Below are 19,750 nucleotides of genomic sequence, written 5' to 3' on the forward strand. Positions count from 1 at the left end.
TGCTGTACTGTAAAGTGCACACAGAAGGACGCGGCATCATGGACTGTCACAGGAAGAGAAGCCGAGCTCTATGGGAGACGTGCTCCCAACCCGACGTGAGTTTCTTCTGTGTGTAGGAGGACGCAGAGGCCCAACGTAGCTGGCACAGCTCCGGAGAAGAGCTGTGCAGACTGCTAAAGTTATGCCGAAGTTGGCAACGAAGTGAGCAGAACGCGGAAGGTCTGCTGCAGCAGCAGAAAGTGAAGCGGAGACGCCAAATGAGACTGGTGAGTTGGACTCAAGTTAAAGGTGACCCTGGGGCGCTCCAAGCAGGACATTAGGCAGTAAACAATCATTCTGAATACCGAACAAATAAAGTAAAGAGGCAACAAGGGCGCAGTTCCCCTTTTATGGGATAACAACTTGGGGAAACCTGTGACTCACATTGCCAACAGCCAAAGGGTTATCAAGGAGAAGTCAAGAGGAAACTTGGGCGCAATTCTCCTTTCTTGAGTTTACGGTTTGGGGAATCCTGTAACCCACATTGCCAAGAGTCAAGAGACTATAAAAGAAATAAAAAATAAAAAAATGAGACAGCCATTGATCAGCTCTCCTCACATGGGATACTGGTGTCGAGAACCTTGGAACAAATATTACCACGAAGACCAATTGTAGTTGTAGGAGTTTTCTTCCTGGCAGGTGAGTAAACCAGAAAAGAAGAGGATTTGAAGAAGTGTAGTTGTGGCAAAAATGTGTCAACTCTTATCATTTTGACAAACTGTTGCATCACCAAAAAGGTAATTGCTGTGCTACCCTGACAAAAGTATTCCATTGGAAGAACAAGTGTGATATGCTAATAATTGCTTTGCATCCTCATATAACAATTGCCTTGGATTATGAACTTGTGTTTTGTGAGAAACATTTGCCTTGCCAGGAAGGATTCTGTGGAGGACAACAATTGCTTTGATTTTTTAACAGGTGTTTATGAAAGAGACATTTACTTTATCAAGTGGAAGGACGCAGTGGAGGGAAAAGACATGGTGTGTCGAACTGAACAGAGCTTTGTTGAATCAGAACTTTTCCAGGGGTATTCCTGAGTCGATCCAGGTGAAGGGAGCCCAACCCTGGTCATAAGGATTACTTTCTAAAACCTGCAAGTTTTAACTTTTACACCGTTTTGTTAAACTGATGACAGCCAAATATTCCTTGTATGCTTTTGTTATGTATTAGTGTGAGGGTCAGAGACTTTTTGGACACTGGGTCATCTTTCTTAAGTTTTAGTTTTCTAGGTAGGGACATCCTTGTTAGGATAAGGAAAGATGGGCGTTTATCTCGCCCCTTTTGATTTTTCATGAATGGCAAATATTTAGAACACGATACCTTTTTGTCAGTGTCGCATTTCTGATCTCTCACACCTGCCAGCCTCATTAAATCGGTAGCGGATGGAGGAGCTTTCACAAATAGTAATATATTGCACATTAGCACTTCACGCCTTATACATGAAATGAAAATGTGCATTAATTTGAAACACCTCGGGGTGTCTGCCTCTAGAACTCTCGTTGTACTGACCTTTGGTGAAACAAACAAATAGTGCCAAAACTAAGACTACAGGGGCCTCTGCTTGGAATGTTAACCCCCTCGTCCTAAGATTAGAAGAGAACCAACTACACTTCAGGAAGTAACAACACTTTTTGTTTTAAAAAAGCTATTGCAGCTTTCTCTCAATTCCCCCATTAGACTACAGATGTCCCAACTCCCCACCTTTTCCATTACTTCATCTCTGCTCTTTGTTAGCCCTACCTCCCCTCCATCTATGAACTGATTTTTGTCATTTTGTCGACTATTACAAAACACAGCACTATGCGAGGGGTCGGCGTAAGGAGATAATGACACAGGTAGTTTTGTCAGGATGTGTTTATTCAAATAATAAAAGGAGTGGGAAAAAGACCTTTCTATCCCTAACTATGAGATGTTTCCCTGCCTCAACCAAAACTAATGCAACAGTCGTCAGGATGTCGAAACTAAAGGTTCACTGCCTGTGTCCAAACCTATTCTGTCCCTCACTCTCTGAATACTGCAAAAATCCATTATAAGGGCAATATAAAAGATTTCTCGCCTGCTCCAGCAGCCTTCTACAGTATTACTGTACAATGTTCCCAGGTAGAAAGTAAAATGCACAAATATTCCCAAAATAAAGTGCAAGTAAGTTCCTCTTACTTGTTGGATCACCCGCTAATTGGGCAGTGTTTTCCTTCCCTATCAAATGGATCTTAGATGCCAGGGGGGCCAATCCACTTCGCCTGGTCTTTCCTCTGGTATTTGGTGGTCTGTGTCAGACTTATGTATTTTTGTTCTGGTGCCCAGGGTTGCCAATTTTATGCTAAATGCTGGGACGAGGAAGAATGGAGGTTGCTACCAATAATAATATTTGGAGACATTTGTTATTTCCCTCTTATTTCTCCCGTGGCTTTGCGATACTTATTGGTCTACACAAACCACTAATTATTTATACAATAGTCTTGCGAGCGATAGGTTATGTGATCCCTTACCTTAACTTTCACATGCGATTCAAAAGTCTTCTCCTCCTCCCACCCCCAGTGGTACCTGCAGCCTGCAGCGGGTACTCTGCTCTGGGGGTCTCATTGAACATGCTTATCCCCGCTGGACCTCACCAAATGGTCTCAGTGACTGGAGTAGTGCTCTGCTGGGCTTTTCCACAGCCCACCTGCGCCGGCCCGACAGTTGCAAACTCAATCCAGATGTCTGCTGGTTCATTCACCATTCTCCGTCTATCTGCACTCTCCCAGTGTTCTCATTTGTCCCGGGCTGGGATGCCGGCTTTGGATTTGAAGCCAGCGATTGTCTGCCGACTGCTTCGACTTTCCTGACGTCATGTGCCAGTCTCTGTAAGAACGCAGTTTGCGTTTGGGCACTTTTTCTCCTTGCTCCAATTAGGTATGCAGTTTGTGTTGAAGTCCTCGCTGGCTACTTTTCGCATATACTGTGTTCTGAAAGAAGCCTTTCGCTGATACAGAGGACCTTTTTCACTTTCTCTTGCTTTGTGAGTGCTGCAAAAGGTCAGTGTGATCTCTTTCCCGGGAGGTTCGCGTCTGCATAAGGGCTGGTTGTCGTTGCTTCCACGAGGCTGCAGACCCACAGGCAATCTGTACCCTTGGTTTTCTACATCCCTGCCTCAATGCAGGGGTCAAAATTAAGATTTGTTGACCAGGAGCAAAATACAGCTCCTGGGTATCGGACATCACCCGTTAAGCAGGAGCAAAGCCGGGCGAACCAGGAGCTAGTACATAGTGCACAGCAAATGTAACTTTTCCATAAGATGCAATAACTTTTTCTCCATTTATATATTATTCAATATGCATTAAATGTCTCTTAATTGTCTCTTTAGTACACATACTCAACCCTAAACAGTTAATATTACATAGCTATAGTTGTATGGCACCACTTGCCTGGGGAGTCACAAGTAGCTCCTGGTAGCTCTTGGTTTCAAGTTAACCAGGCTCTACTTGGCTACAACCAGGCGCTAAATAGGTCCAAGCTCCTGGCAATTACAAACCCTGCAATGTTACATGTGGATATGTCCCAGAAACCGACGCTGGCCTGTTTTGGAAAGACGCAGGCAGCACCACTGCATGAAGCTTTGCTTTCTGCAGACTAGTCTTCCAGAGCGGTCTGCTGTCGGTCCCACCCAATTATGAAGCACTTTGATCTACTTCTTTCTTTTTTTATCTGCTTCTCGCTTTCACACCTTCCCCAACTTCACCGGCTCCTCCAAATTCTGTGGCTGTCTCTGCCACCACAACTCCTGCTTCACCACTGCTACTGCTACTACAACTTCTACTGCTACAACCACAACAACTTTCTAGTGGACCTTCTTTGTTTTTTTATAAGGGGAATATTTTGAGTGTTGAAGAAACAAATAGAATGCTGTGGATACTTCCGCCTTGCATCCCTGCAAGGCTACTTCGTCCCAGTTAAAGCGCCATTTGTATTTGGGAAAATGCGACCATTCCTTTGGCCGCAGCCTGACTTAATAATTGGGCCTGTGTCTTCTTTGTGTGAAATCGGGACACAACCCCGGGGTTTGTCACAACACATGATATGTGTAAATTATAATGTGCCTATTCACAAGTGTTTCAAGGCGCGACAAGACAAGGTAGGGAAGACAGAGGGAGGGCAAGACAAACGATCTTACTAGGCCTTGTGTCATTCAGATCCAGCATGTACAGGGGAGAAGGGTGTGGGGGGGTACCAGGGAGAGTGAGGTGGGAAGTGCAAACTGGGAGCGCGGCTCTGGGTAAGTGCAAGGAGGCAGGGGACTGTAGAGGTTACAGTTACAGTCCAAGTGCACGGTAGGTCCAGAGGCAATGCAGTGGAGGCTGATTATGGAGGACCCTGGTTCCCAGTGAGGCTCTGAGGGTAGCCAGGCAACCAGTCCGCGCAGCAGATAGGTCAGCAGGGGAGAGAGAAAGCAGTGGAGAAAAGGAAGGTCTTGAGCTGCCTCCAGAACTTCAGGTGGTCTGGCTCAAGTTCGAGAGGGGCAGGGAGACCATTCCGGAGAAAGGCACCTGTAGAGGAGAGCGGTCTACTCCCCCACCCGCCCCCCTCTCTGCCTGGAGAAGCGTCTGACCCTTAGAGAGTTGGAGGTAGCTGTGCAAAGGGCTCGGGAAGGAAGGTATTTAGGAAGAGAGAGTTGGAGGTAATGCGGGCCACGGCCCCAGAGGTTCCATGTGTTAGAATTGCTGCAAAAATGGCCGTGGTTTTGCCGCCGCAATCCATGTAAAGGATGAGGGGGGACAACCCTGCAACCCCTGGACCCATTATACCATTTAAGGGAAGCGGGGGACAACCCGGCAACCCTCGCTCCACTTAAATGATATAATGGGGTACACCTTTACCAGGTTAAACCATGGCATTTCCGCCACGTTTTTTTGCACAGGCGACATTTTTGTTGCGATTTTATCACTGCATACCTCCCCAGAAAGCCTTGTGTACAATGCAGAGGGTCTTAAACTTGATCCTTGCAGCCACTGGGAGCCAGTGTAGAGATTTCAGGGCTGGAGAGATACAGTCCCTGGGCTTGAGGTCAAGGATAATTCTTGCAGTCTTGTTCTGGATTAGTTGGAGAGGACGGAGAGTAGAGTAAGGCAGATTGAGAAAGAGGCTGTTGTAGTAGTCCAGCCTAGAGAGAACCAGGGCTCTGGAGACACTGAGAAAAGGAAGAATACCTCTGAGGAGGTGCAGACGATAGTGGGCCTTCTTGGCAACGTCCATGATGTGAGGAGAGAAGGAAAGAGAGGAGTCGAAGATGAAGAGGGCCCAGGTAGGGCGGCCAGAGCGAGAGAGGGAAAGCAGGAGCAGGGGTCTCAATGAGAAGGATCTCATTCTTACTAGCATTAAGGCAGAGATCGTTGGAGGGGCACCAATTCTGAATCGCGGAAAGACAGTCAGGAATGAGCAAGAGAGGAGGGAAGACTGAGGGGAACCTGAAAGAGAGCCGAGTGTCATCCGCATAACACTGACATTTTGAGAATGTAGAGATCAGGTGGGCCAAAGGGGCCAAGTAGACGTTGAAGAGCCAGGGTGAGAGAGTAGAGCCATGGGGAACACCACATGTGGCGAGAGCGGTGGTAGAGAGAAAGGACCCAAATTGGACCGGAGAGGAACAGTCCCAAAGGAAGGAGGTCAACCACTCCAGGGCCTGATCCGTGATGCCCAGGTTCTCACGAAGTAGATTGGTCAGGATGCCGTGATTGACCGTGAAAGGTCAAGGAGGTTGAGGACAGAAGAAAGGCTGGAGTCAGGATTAGAGAGCAGATCGTCACAGGTATTCAGGAGAGCAGTTTCTGTGCCTCTGGCTGCTCTGAAGCGAGACTGATGCTCGTGAAGGCAATCAACAGATTTGGTGTGGAGAGTAAGCTGGGAGATGGCCAGATTTTCCAGGAGTCTGCCCAGGAAAGGAGTGATCGAGATCAGGCGGTAGTTAGTGGGGCAGGTAGGATTGGCCAAACGCTTTTTAAGGAGGGGGTGCACAAGGGAGTGCTTGAGGCGATAGGGGAAGATCAAGTGGCGAAAGAGTGATTGCAGAAATCAGCCAAGGCTGGGGCGAGGGTGCCGATGTGGTCCTTGATAGTTCTGGAGGAGCAGGGAAGCACCTGTTTGTACGACACTTCATAGATCAGACTTGTCTAGAAACGTTTTCTTGTGTTGTCGGCGAGGAAGAGGATAAAGGAGGAGAGGGAGAGGAGGAGGAGAGAGAGGACAGGATGTCCTGAGTGTTAGTGGTGAAGTGAGAAGCCAGCACCGTACAGAGTGGCTGGGAGGGAAGAGGAGAGGTGGAGACTGCAGATGGATTGGCTAGCTCCTTGCAGATATGAAAGAGTTTGGCCGTGTTGTTAGAGGCCGCAGAGATGTGGGCTACGATGTGGACTCTCTTTTTGGACATGACAAAGTCTGTATTGCCTTTGGAGCAGGCCCGAAGCCCTCCACTTCCTCTCGCCCACCCTGCACCTGCGTTTCAGGGCGGCGAAGTCGGAGTCATATCAAGAGTTGCACTTGGAGGTAGGCTTCAGATGGATTCTCATGGCAGGGGCAAGGATGTCCAGGGTGATGGAGATAGCAAGATGCAGGTTAGAGAGGGCTATGTCAGAGTGTGAGTCAGCCACAGGAGTAGGAGGAGCAGAGAAAGTAGAGGAAAAGACATTCAACTTCAAACACAACATCATCAACTGGTTCAAATAAAATTACCATTAATTACAGCCAGTCACCGCACGAACCCCACTCCTCTGCATATAGACAGTATACGATAGACTGTAAATAGACTACATCATTTCGAACCTCCCTTCTATGTAATGTCTTCTGACCTTGCCTAATGTATGTATATATTATATTACTGTAGTGTAAATATCAAACTGTATTATAATTGTGCAACTTGTAACTATTTAACCCCAAGCAGAAAATAGTCATGTACCTGCGCCCCGAAACCCTCAGGTCTGGTGCGCATTACAAATAAACAAATATGCTTCATGGGCCGAATAACCGAGAAGGTGGGTGGCAGTGCTAGGGTGGACTTCGCCCGAGGGACAGAGAGTTTCAGATGGGAGGAAAGCAGAAAGTGGTCAGTCCAAGGGAGATGAGAGGGGGGTGTCTGAGGAGATGAGAACATCCATGGTGTGTCCGGCAGAGTGAGTCGGATGAAATGGGCGGGGGAGCGGGGGGGAAGAGAGAAAGAGAATATATACTGGGAATCCATGCCAACTGTGTGTCGTGAGAATTTAACAAATTCAGAGGAGCGAACCCAGCTTGGATTTCGAATAGGTTTGCAGAGATACTGGGCAAGTTCAAATTCTAAAATGTGTAATTCTGTTTTGTTGAAAACTCTATTCTTTGGCCAAACACAAGCTGTTTGAAACCTGGACTAAAGAAGTTTGTTGTATTAATTGCTCACAATTTTCTTTACCGTATTCGGCCTAGAAGCAGAAGCTAAAGGCTGTATATGACGAGCCTGTTTTAGTGTGAAACACTTCTTTGCTATACTAGCTCTTGAATTGTGGTCATACTAGCTATTTTTAACAGTTGCAGTACTAGCTATTTTTAACAGTTTCGGTACTAATGTATGAAAGTACCGGATTGTTATCTGAAAAATTACATAATTTGTCATAAAACATGCACTCTTATTTACCAGCGCACTTTCATTCAGTCTATACCATAAGAGTCTCATTGCACTTACCTAATTTGAACACTTATGATCGGATCTTATCTAGCAAATACTGTTTGCACCTTCTTGTTTACGTTTCTAAGCATTTGTATCACGCTTGTTACAACTGGCACATCGGATTACGTAATTGCAATTGCACTTGTATAATTCGCTTTGCACTTGCCTGATCTAAATGCCTCCAGAGCTTTTCAAAGTTCTGATGTCCTGTACTCCTTTCTCTTGCCCTGGAATAGCTGCAAAGCTACTTGTCGCTGTTAAAGCTCTATAAATCCATGATGAAAGTCTGAAGCACCTGACAAACTCATTTTGCAATTTTGTTTAGCCAGACTCCAATGGCCTAGGGTGTTCTTGAGGGTCCTTTTCCTGTTAGCACAGTTTAGCACTTAAATAAATTGACCCATCTGCTAGTGGGAAAACTGGAAATTCACTGTTTTCTATCTTCTGGACATAAGAGAAACCGGGTTGAGGGGAATAAAGTTGGTGTCTACTTTCTGGTATGAAGGAGTCGTAAAAGTACTTTCCTGGAGAAATAAAGAACTGTTGGATATCAGCCAATGGAGAGGGGAGAATCTGAAGATAAATTGTATTAGTGAAACAATCAATTTGAAAACTTACTTTGCTTTGGCTCCGACCTGGTACAGGATGTGAAACGGTGTCTAGGGCATGTCAAAACATTTTAATCATCTAACCTCCCATTTACAGCACCACCTGGCTGAGCCAAGTTTAGGAGACAAACTGCCCATTCATTGATGTAGATTCCTCGTTATCAATTTTATGAATAGGAATTAAATCTGGAAAGCTGAAATCCACTTGCCATAATGAGACAAGTTAAATAATTACAACAAAATGGCAGTCACTACAGAGCAAACAAGATCAGAGATAAGGAAAGGACGACACGTGGAAAAAGTTGGGATGCCTCCCAATGTTTGCGGTTTAGAGTGTAGTATCGTTCGTCTCTTTCCCACCCTCCCCCCAAAAAATAAAATAACAGACACCAAAGTGTCCCTAACCATCATTTTCAAAGGCAGCTAAGCAGGCACCTTAAAAAAATAGGCTAGTCGTTGAAATGCCACTGTTCAAAGTGACAGGGTGAACAAATTCATGCATGACCTTCAAGTGGCCCACTTAACTCCGAGGCAGTACCTAGGGCTCTGATCTAACAAACAGGCAGGACTAAACTATGCAGCTATGGACAGTGAAGGATACCCCCAACACACTGCTATTTTAGCATAATACCACACCTGTACATTCACACAGATGGGAAACTTCTTCTGTACATTTCAAGTTGGTAAAAAAATAAAATACAAATAAAACTTAAAAACAATGAAGGTTATTTTCATGGTGGAATACACAATCCTAATAAGGCGTGCAGGTAAAGAAGCGCATTGAAACCAAGCAGTGTGAAGCATGCAAGGACTATGACTGATCTCAAAGCCCACCTGGCTGCTCACCAATACAAATATTATAAGAAAACAAGTAACTATTAGTTCCCACATAATAAGATTGAGCACAATTATGTTGCAAGCAGATGAAAATGGATTGCTGAAACGCAAAACGCATTCTTCTTACCTGTAGCGAACATGAAATCCATGATCTTCACGCACGCTCACCAAAACATCACTTTGCTCCATCGAGTTGCATAATCAGTAGTAAAACCACTAAAACCGTGTATCTGATGTGGACCAAACAGGCGCCGTCAAAACACCTCCCAGCGAGTTTCTGAGCGAGCGCGAGCTCACGCTAATACATCCTAAGCTCCCAGCGGCAATACTCCTTTGTTTAATAGCAAAAGAAGGTCAAAGTCAGACACAGCTCGCAAACGTGTCCAGACGGCCGCCCGTGCAGCTCCGGTAGCTGGCGTTCTGTGGAGGGAACACAAGATGCTTTGCTTGAGGTCTCGTTTTCAACGCGCATAGCAACCTTTAGTTAAGCTGAAAGCCAAGCCGCGGTAGATCTGCTGCCAGTGCTGGCTCGGCAATGACACATTAACAGGGACACTGTAAACAGCAAGCAGGCGGCTGAAATAAAAGTACCGCCAAAAGAAGCAGGTACACCTGGGGTATTAACGAAGTCCGGCCTTAAGGATCAATTAGTGACATTGGGATTTTCCAACGCCAAACCAACCATTTTATGCAGATTAGGGTCCACCCATCTCGGAATGCTGTTCTGCGACTTCCAGTCATGTACTCTTAATTTATATTAAAATTATGATGACAAAATTACGATTTCTTCCTCTGTATGGCAATACTTTTTTTTTACTTCACTAAGGGTTGGGGGTTATTTTCTCCTCCTGCCGACCATAAAACGGGCTGTACCGAATTGAGATTTGACAATTCGTCCAAATAACGAACAGTTAGTCCAAGTACTTTGCCAGAACCGAATAGTTTTACAAAACAATAAGCACAGTTCGCAAGGGCAATGCCCGGCGCAAACCCCCCCCCCAAATGTTTCAAAAGGAAGTGGGGGGGGGGGAAATAGTGGGCCTTGTCCCGGTAGGCCCCCATAATGTTTTGTATTTTAAATCTCGGTGCAACAGGGGTCACAGGGTCCTGCCCCAGCTACCCCATATGCTGTATTAAAAAAAAAAAGAAATCTTGGGAGGCTGCCAGGGCAAGGCACGGGGGACCCCCCCCTTCCCCCTCACCGACGTCCCCCAATCAGCAACAATTCTTGGATCGCTACGTCTTGCCCTGGCTGCCCCTGCTGCAGCTTTTTCTTTTTTTTTTATTAAAAAAAATAGGGGGCGCCAGGGCAGGGCCAGGCACCCGCCACAGCACAATTAAGGTGTGCGCTGGGTCTTGCCATGATGGAACCCTGCTGATACTTTTCTTTGAAAAATTTGAGGATGGTCCCCAGGGCAAGGTCCGGCATGCCCCCACAACAATAGTGGGGGTTGCCAAAATGGCTACTTTTTCTGTTTTTCAAATGAGTTAGGTGCTGCCAAGACAAGGCCAGGCAACACCCCCAGCACAAATTGTGTGTGTGGGAGGGTATATAGGGTGAGGGGGGTAACTGGGTAGTTGCCCTGGAAGGCGTCAATGCCTTTTAATTATTTTAAATAAAAAAATGGGGAGGGGGTGGCGACCACCTCCCCTCAGCACAATTCAGTGTTAGTCGCATGGCCTTGCTCTGGTGGTCCCTGATGCCGATTTGGGTCGGACGTTGGAGGGGGGCTTAACTTGCAGCAGCAGGGCTGGGGCAGGCTGCTGCAGCCAATAAGGAAATGCCTTATTTGGCTTCAGCAGCCTGTTCTTGCTTTTCTAGGATTAGCTATCTCCCTCAAAACACAGAGGTATAGCCAATCATAAAAAGCGGACTGGACTTTCTTCGAGTAAGTATTCCAGGAAGTATTCGGGCAAAGCCGAATAGTTGATTTTCTTCCAAAATTCGGCCGAATACTTACTGTAAGCCAAAATTCGGTTCAACATCCCTACATAAAACACACAAATGGCTCCTGCGAAAACAGCCTCCAAACCATCCTCCATGGAATGCCACTGCCATTGCATTCTGTGCTTTCTTTCTGCATTCAATGCCCATACAGATATCACATTTTAAGATAATTGGTGTTTCATGAAAACTAACGCATGCCTTTTTTACTTCAAGAAGTTTAGGTATTTGAAGTCTATTTTTTTTTATTTACTTGTATGTAATCAAATTGCGATTTTTACAAGGTCTTGAACAGATCAAATCAGATAGTAGAAGTGAAAAGAGCAAAACGAAAACAAACAAAGACTACGAAAATAGATGGAGAGACATGAGCAGGTAGAACAAAAGAACAGCGCACAGATCATGGATAGGTCATGAGAAACCCCAACATAAGTTTGCCCAGGGTTTTAAGAGTCTCCGACACGCAATCGTAGTCCAGCGAGTTTGGACGTGATTTGATCTTTTTAAAGGCAATTTCAAACAGCTTTGCCGTGGCAATAGTCCATTTTGTGTTTTCCCCAGTGATCAAACGGTTCCACCATACTTCCTCTTCTGCGATTGACAGGTCAGCGCATAACTGAGTCAAGTACGCTGCTCTATCTTGTCTCATCTAAAAGCAATGCATCAGAAGGTATCTTGAGTTTGTTTGTTTAGGCGTCTCGATTAGTCTGCACTCATTAATGTTTGTCTGTAATCTAATGGCTAAAATTTCATGAGTAGGGAGGAGGTTCAGGCTTGCTCTCATGAAGGTTTTCATCAGCCGTTTGTCTGGAAATTTGGAGCAGTAGGCCAGAGGAGTTTTTAGTTTGTTTAAGTTTGGTGGCAAGTGTTTTAAGAGTTTGTTGGCTTCCGCTTTTTCAGATGTTACAATCCAGTCTCTGCATTCCATTTTGAATTTGACTCTTTGCAGGTTTGCTTTCAGGTCGTCTTCAGTACAAGCTAAGTCACTCAACTCGACCTTTAGGTCCTCTGCCCATATGTTTAGTATTTTACAGTGGTGGTTTTTAATCTCTTCAGCGATCACCCTGTATATAGGTAAGCTGTCCGGCAGAAGAGTTTTCCTGTATAATTGCATAGTGCCCTGCTCCACTGTTGCGGCAAGGGACAAAAGACAGTTCCCGCCTGAGTGCTGCCATTGAGACAGATTTGGGCAGGCCAAGCACCGATTTCCAAGTCTATTCACTATTTCTGCTCTCGAAAGTAACAAAGCAATGGATGTATGTGTGTTGAATGCTTTCATAAACGTTTAAGGTACATCATGCCTAAGTTAATTTTTCAAATGCACCCTTAATAGTATCGATCACTTAAACCGTAGTTGCACTTGCCTTTGAAAGTTCTGGATCTGAAAACATACATTTTTTAATAGCGTGTAATAGGACGTGGTTTAGGTCACCACATCAAGAAATGGAGAGGCTGTAAAATCGTACCACTTCAGAAGTAGAAAGGGGCATTTGGGTACAAGCCAGATTATGTTTCACTGAATGTGCGTAGGTAGGCAAGAGATGGTAAGGGAGGTGGAGCTGCAAGATAATGATCAACGGGCGGATGAAAGTAAGAAAATAAACGGGGCATTATTCAACCATAGATTGTTTGGGGAAACTAGGGTGGGGAGGCGTGAGAAGATAATTTCTACTATAATTCATGGTTAGAGTACAGATACAGTAGAGCACAGCCAGTGTATTGAAGGTCATAGTTTGGTGTTCCACCGGAGACTACTGGGAAGGTGGTAAAAAGTCACAGAGGCTGAAAGGGCAAGATAAAAAACTGGTTTAGACAGAAAAAAGTGTGGAGGACCTTCAGGGGTGGCTCCTGCACTTGGTGAGTGGGAAATATGAGCATCACTGCAGGAGATCTCTCCAGCTGCCTTCCAGAGGTTTGTGACCAGGTTCATCCTATTCATGGAATGAACTAGAAATGAAAAGAGAAAGTGAGATGGAAAGTGAATAGAAATGGAGAGAAGGAGCGCAAGACAAGATAGAGCATGAGAGATTAGATGGAGCGATAGAGAGGAGTGCGATAGATCAAGATGAAGTACAATGGTACAGATGGAGAGCGAGACAGATTCAGAAAGTGAGCTTCTGCTTCCCCAACAACTATTCTCTTGTCCAATATGGAACAAGGAGTAAGGACAGCCATTTATCATAAAGCAACCCCTAACCTCACTTCAACTCACGTAGTGAAACAGAAATATATGGTAAGTTATTCCATTTGCCAGCAGCAACTATGGGGAAGGCTTTGCCTAATCCATTAGCTCTCTTGTGTGGAGCCACGGCAATTAGGCCAATTGTTTCTGATCTGAGAGCTCGCCCTGGCACATATCGGATGATTTTGGATTTAAGATATGCAGGTGCTTTAAAGTACATTCTTATGCTGTCAGTTAAAGAACAATTTACATCTCACTTGCCAATCAGGATAAAGTGGTTTCTTATCATTCATAGCTTTTTCTTTTTTCCTTTAAAAACGTATTAAATCAATTTTAGTGCATACAAGAAATTTAAAACAGCAATTCGGCATGTAATCAAGCAGCCAGAAAATTAAATTATCCCTGACTCAGCGTATATGACGGTTTGATATTCTCTTGACAGTTTTTTAAAGTGCAATGTGCGTAGATCATGCAACATCGTGCAATAAATGCTGTAACAATTCTTTGTTATTCGAACACAAACAAAATCGGCACACATTTCCAACAGCACTAATTTGTCCATGCCGGTTTTGTATATTTCTCAAGTGGGCCATAGGTTGAATTTGAACCGTAGGAAATCCTGTCTATGAGTGACTGAAGGAGATTTCAACATATATGGTTCAACAGCACTATATTTTTTGTCGTGAAAAGGATCAATTCTGAAATCGTTGTACTATTGACACTCTTCTCTAGTGCGAACCTAATCATTACGGAATAACTTAGTTTTTGCTAACTCAGGGTTTTCAATTAAAGTTTGAAAAGATATTTCCGCTTCTGCCAATGTCTGAATAATTGTTTCCTTCAATTTCTGTGTTGTTGTGAACATATATTTTGACAAAATGCTTAGATGTTCGAATTTGGTGCCATCAGACATTTTCTAAATGGAGCGAGTAATTGCCATAGAAATCTGCCGTACAAAGATTAAACCCATTTCATAGCGCACCCATACTACTGGCACACAATTTGGTAAACCCAAAACACGTCGACAATATTGGCCCTCAAGTTTCTGCACCATATTTTCAGTAAGTAACTACGCTTCTGCGTCATTGCTTAAAACTGTCTTCCAACTTAAGCCAACGCAGTTCTCTTCGAGCATTGCTGATATGGTCTGTCTTGGATTCCTGCTTGATAATTCTAACAGCTTTGTTTTGGATATGCTGGAATTTTGCAATGCACTGTTTGTTCGCACCGAGCATTAATGTGTTACCATAATCCAGACGTGACCGTATGATTGCTCTGGGTAGAGTGGCACTATTCTCCTCGCTTGTATATGGTTTGATTGCTCTTAGGAGTCTAAGATAATAAAACAATTTTTACTCGCATACGAGGCCTGTATGTCAGCGCTCATAGAGGCTTACAGACACATTCCCAGTGTCTTAACCTTGCCCACTACCGGTATTGGAAGATCTTTAATGAGGAAGGACTCATATTGGGGTGCTAATTTAGCTCGTGATTGGATCCAAAAACCATGAGCTCGGTTTTATTGCCATTGAGGCAGAGCCAGTTATGGTCAATCTAGGATTTGATATTGTTGTAAAGTGTCTTGATGGTGTCACTGTCAGCTCCACCACCAACTGGGTATCGTCGGCAAAGTAGACGTCGATATCGTCAAGAACTTAACAAAGGAGTCGTAAATATAGGTTGAACAGTAGTGGGGATATACTGGCTCCTTGTGGGACCCCACAGAGTATGTCCATTACATGGGAGAATTTATCTCCCCAATGTACCTTAAGATTTTCTATTGGTTAGAAATTATAATAACCAGCCGATTGCCTCCTCAGAGCAATTTGCAACTCTATTCAGCGTGCGTTGAATCAGACCATGATTGAGAAGGTCAAAGGCTGCGCTTAAATCGAGAAGCAGAAGACGACCAGTCTTCCCCTTATCTATTATGTTCAGCATATGTGTCTGAAGTTCCAGCATGGCAGTTTCCGTGCCATGTGCTGCACGGAAGCCAGATTGTTGGTGGTGCAGGATGTAATTTTCCTCTGTATAGGCCTCAAATTGGGCAGTGGCAACCTTGTCCATCACCTTGAGAACAAAGTTGCAGTTGGTTATGGCTCTTAGGTTGCTCAGGTCTCTTTGATCTAGGTTAGATTTTTTTACCAGAGGAGTGACAGTCTTGATGTTAGGTAGGACTTCCTTGTCTCGAAACGAGGCATTAATTATCCTTGTGAGCAAAGGTGCAAAGATATCTGCATTATCCAAGATCATTTTAGGAGCTTGTTGAGCGTCCCGAGTTACCAGACACCTCTATTAGTTGGAGAAGCCGGTGCGGAACAGAACTGGAAGCTAATACAATTTTGAATTCAGCCACACTCTACCCAGGAGAAATTGACCTTGTCTCACTTTACTCTTGGCGATTTTAGCCTCCTAACAGCACTGGCCAGTAATTTAATGTGTAATCCTTGCCACAGATGTCCAGGCACAATTAACAAACTATGCTTGCCTTTTCCTCTAAGTTAAGTTATACAGCTTGTACTGGACACGCCTCCAAAATCATTTCAGCAATGCACCTTTTTGTGCCATTTTCTAGGACGATTCACTAGCGTCCACCGGTGCCTCAGCGCTAAAACAAGCCAACTAGGCTCATACCCAAGACTGGATGGTTACTAATCCACCTACAGATTTTCAACTAGACTGGATTGCCGGTCCCCTTCCGTGGACCACCAGGAACAGGTCACATTACGTGAACCTAATTAGTTCCGCCAGGTAATTAACTCCTTTGCTTTTCAGTATTCACAATTCTAGCATTTGGCAGCAACCCTAATCCCTGTCTCTATTACTATAGGTAGCCTCTGTGCACAAGAGATCTCCAACACTGTACGCAAGACAGTCTCAATCCTTTCTCCCATTTGAAGACGTCACTAATTACTGAAAGGTTGATTGATTGATTTATAGAGCGCTTTACACCAAGGCGCTGTACAATGGAACAACATAATACAGAGAACAACAACAAATAACATTGGGAGCAAAAATTACATCATGAATCATACAACAAAACAGTGCAAAGAGCAATTAACTGAGGGGGAAAGGGGAGTGGGAATAGGTGTGGGGAGGGGGGTATGAGATGGACTGGACGGGGGAAGATGTGAGGGGGAGAGAGTGTAGTAGGAGAGGGGAGAGAGGAATTAGAGGAGGGGAAGGAAAAAAGGAGGAGGGGAAGTAGAGAGGGCAGAGGGGGGAGTTTTCAAGGTGGGGAATGGAGGAGGAGGGATTTAAGGGAAGTGCGAAATGAGGGGATAGTCGTGGTAGAGCGGATTGAGAGAGGGAGCGAGTTCCAGCGTAGAGGAGCAAGGAGTTGGAAGGAGCAGAACCGGGAGGAAGGAGCTACAGTGAGAAGGAAATGGTCAGCGGAACGAAGGGAACGAGAGGGGGAGTAGAAGCAGAGAAGGGGGGAGAGATAAGGAGGAGCAAGACCATGGAGGGATTTGAAGACAAGGCAGAGAAAGTAAAATTTTTGCTGTAAGTGGAAAGGTAGCCAGCCAAGGTGAGAGAGCGAGGAAGAGATGGAGTCACGGGAGGTAAGGAGACAAAGGGTACCAACAGCAGAGTGGTATATGGATTTAAGAGGGGCAAGCTCAGATGCGGGAAGTCCGAAGATTAGAGAGGATAGAAGAGGCGGGAAAAGATGAGAGAGGAAATTAGAAGTTTGATGGCGTGGAAAGTGATGGAGGGACGGATTTTGCGATTATTGTAGAGGTGGTATCGGCAGGTGCGAGAGGCGAGTGAAATGTGTTGCGAGAAGGTGAGAGAGGAGTCAAAGACAACACCTAGATTGCGAGCATGGGGGGAGATGGGGAGATTGGAGGGAGGAAAGTGGATGAAAGGGGGAGAAGAAGGAGGGGGAAGAGTATTAGAGGGGAAGAAAAGGACTTCGGTTTTATCGGTGCTAAGAGAGAGAAAGCGGGAGGACATCCAGTTCTTGATAGCTGTGAGACAAGAGGAGAGTTTAAGGTGGAGGTCAGGTGTGAAGGAGGAGAAAGAGAGAAAGAGTTGAGTATCGTCCGCATAGAAATGGTGGGAGATGCCAAACAAGGAGATAACAGGGGCAATGAGGGAGGTGTAAAGAGAGAAGAGGAAAGGACCAAGTACAGAGCCTTGAGGAACACAGTAAATAAGAGGGAAGGAAGGAGAGGTCTGGCCTCCCCATGAAACGGGAGGAGAGGTAAGAGGATAGCCATTTTAGAACAGGGCCATTAAACCCAAAGGAGGAAAGAGTGTGGAGTGGGTGATCGGCAGTGTCAAAAGCTGCGGAGAGATCAAGGAGAATAAGGATAGGAAAGGTGAGGGCTCGACCTATTCTTTCTCTATTCCATTAATAATAATGGTACGATCACACTTTTTTAATTTGCCCCTCTGTGGTTTTTAACTTTTTAGATGAACACTTTACATCGAATAATCTTCACGTTGTCCTGAAGAAAGCTCGGAGCTCCTGAAAGCCATTTTCCATCTATAAGACTTTAGTGGTTGCAATATCTACAGTCGAGTTAGATACACCAATCTGTGTCGACAGTCAAAGATGTGTTTGGAATTTGTTGCTACACATTAATCTATCCTGTTGTATTCAATACCTACGATAAGACACATGTCCATTTGTCTTTTTTCTTCTGGTTAACAATAGTAACCGCTTGTTGTTCTTATGTTTTTAAAACATTTTTTTCAATTAAACTTTGTTTTATATGTATAATTATGAGTATGATTTTCAATAGCTAACTAATAATTACTAGCACTGAATAGGTTTCCCCCTTGTACGTTTAAGGGAGGGGTAGCCTGGTGTGTATCTTTTTCCTCTTGATATTCACTTTGCCTTCCAGAACCAGGCCCCCCCCTTTAACAAAAAAGAAGGCTACGGCCCATTTATTTTCTTTGGGGTGCGGTAAAGTCAGACTTAAAGTTATTCTAAAATGGTCTGTCCAGATGCATGGTATTGTCTTGTAGCCACTCGTATCTAAGTTAGGAGTAACCACCCAGTCTAGCTGGTTACCATTAGCCATAGTCGGGTCTGAATTCATGACCCGACAGTTAATGTTGTTAAATGCCCTCTCATATTTATGGCTTCCTTGCCCTTTGGATTCCCTCACCACCAATTGAAATCACCCATTACCAGTGTTGTGTTATTTGAGCATTCTAGAGTTCAAATGGTGGGTGAATCAACAGAAGACTATGTCTCAGCACTGAAGACTTTATCCTTATCCTGCAAATTTGGTATGGGTAAAAAGACAGAAGAAATGATCAGGGATCAGATAACCATAAACCAGATAACCATACTCACGAACAACAAACACACTTATACAAGAAAGGTTGTGGATGTGTGGAGGTCCCACTTTAGCAGAGACAAATGCAATAGTGAAATACATTGAGCACACTCAATTGTGCTCAAAGGAGATTAGAGAGAAGAAGAAAGAAGCTTCATAAATTAAAGCAGAAAAGGAAAGTGATGTGGTAAACAGCACACAAGTTAATATAGTGAGGAAGAAAACAAAACAAAAAAAAGAAAAACGAAAACAGGAAAGAAAGAACTCGCACTTCAAACGAGGGAGAGAAAGAACATACAGTGAAGAAGAATTGGCATCAAATGGATTAAGAGCAAAACAGATGCTTTAGTTGCGGTAGAAATGGACATTATAATTCAAGGTTTTGCCCAGCTGAACCTCAAATGAGACAAATGTGGCATAAAAGGTCACTTGGCAGTTGTGTACAGGAACAAAAAGAAGGTTGCATTAGTACAGGAGTAAGACAGTCACAACTCTCTCTTCATTAGATGTAAGATACAAAGAATACGTCAGACCTCAAATGCCCAAGCTGGGTGATAAAGCTGAATGGAACAAAAGTAAGGGTGATGGTGGACAGTTGTTCTCCATAAACCATTGTTTCGAAAGAGAAGTGGGAAGAGTTGAAACAAAGGGGTGGTAAGGCAGTTTTACACAAATCGGATATAAAAAACACAGAAGGATTTGAAGGGATAAGCATTCATATAAAGTTTTATTTTTCAAGCACTGGCTCAGTATAAGAATAGGATGGCAGCAATTAAGGTATATGTCGCAAAGAAGTGTGTTCAAGTTCTGGGCTGGAGGGATCAAGCAGCACTCAATATATTAAGATTTGATCCATGTCTGGAAGAGCCAGTGCTGCATGTGCGACAAAAAGATGGGGAATGAAAAAACAAAATTTGAAAAAAGGTGTTTACTTCAAACCACAGGGTGCATGAAAGGATATGCGCACAAAATAATTAACACAGGAGTTGAACCGGTGATGCATAAAGCAAGAAGCATTACATTTGCTTTGCGAGAAAAGGTGGAGAAAGAATGAGACAGATTGGAAAAAGAGCACATCAAGCCCATTGTGGTTACAGTGAAGAAGAATGGCAAAGTAAGGGTGTGTGTCGACCTAAGAGCTGTGAATAGGAATGTACAAGTGGATAAATA

General features: G+C 44.3%; 1 protein-coding gene across 4 annotated transcripts in view; it reads right to left on the reverse strand.

The window, feature by feature from the left end:
- Positions 1–19,750, reverse strand: part of GPSM2 (G protein signaling modulator 2) — an 822,550-nt gene that overhangs the window by 787,531 nt on the left and 15,269 nt on the right. For 3 of the 4 annotated variants that reach the window (XM_069641854.1, XM_069641856.1, XM_069641859.1), the window contains exon 2: positions 9,284–9,576. The exons of the other annotated variant lie outside the window; for it this stretch is intronic. In XM_069641854.1, the coding sequence (XP_069497955.1) occupies positions 9,284–9,345 (62 nt within the window). In that variant the 5' untranslated portion in view covers positions 9,346–9,576. The remainder of the gene's footprint in view (positions 1–9,283; positions 9,577–19,750) is intronic. 4 annotated transcript variants of the gene reach the window in all.

Source organism: Ambystoma mexicanum, chromosome 1q, assembly GCF_040938575.1.
Source record: "Ambystoma mexicanum isolate Mex_15411 chromosome 1q, UKY_AmexF1_1, whole genome shotgun sequence".
Classification (NCBI taxonomy): Eukaryota; Metazoa; Chordata; class Amphibia; order Caudata; family Ambystomatidae; genus Ambystoma; species Ambystoma mexicanum.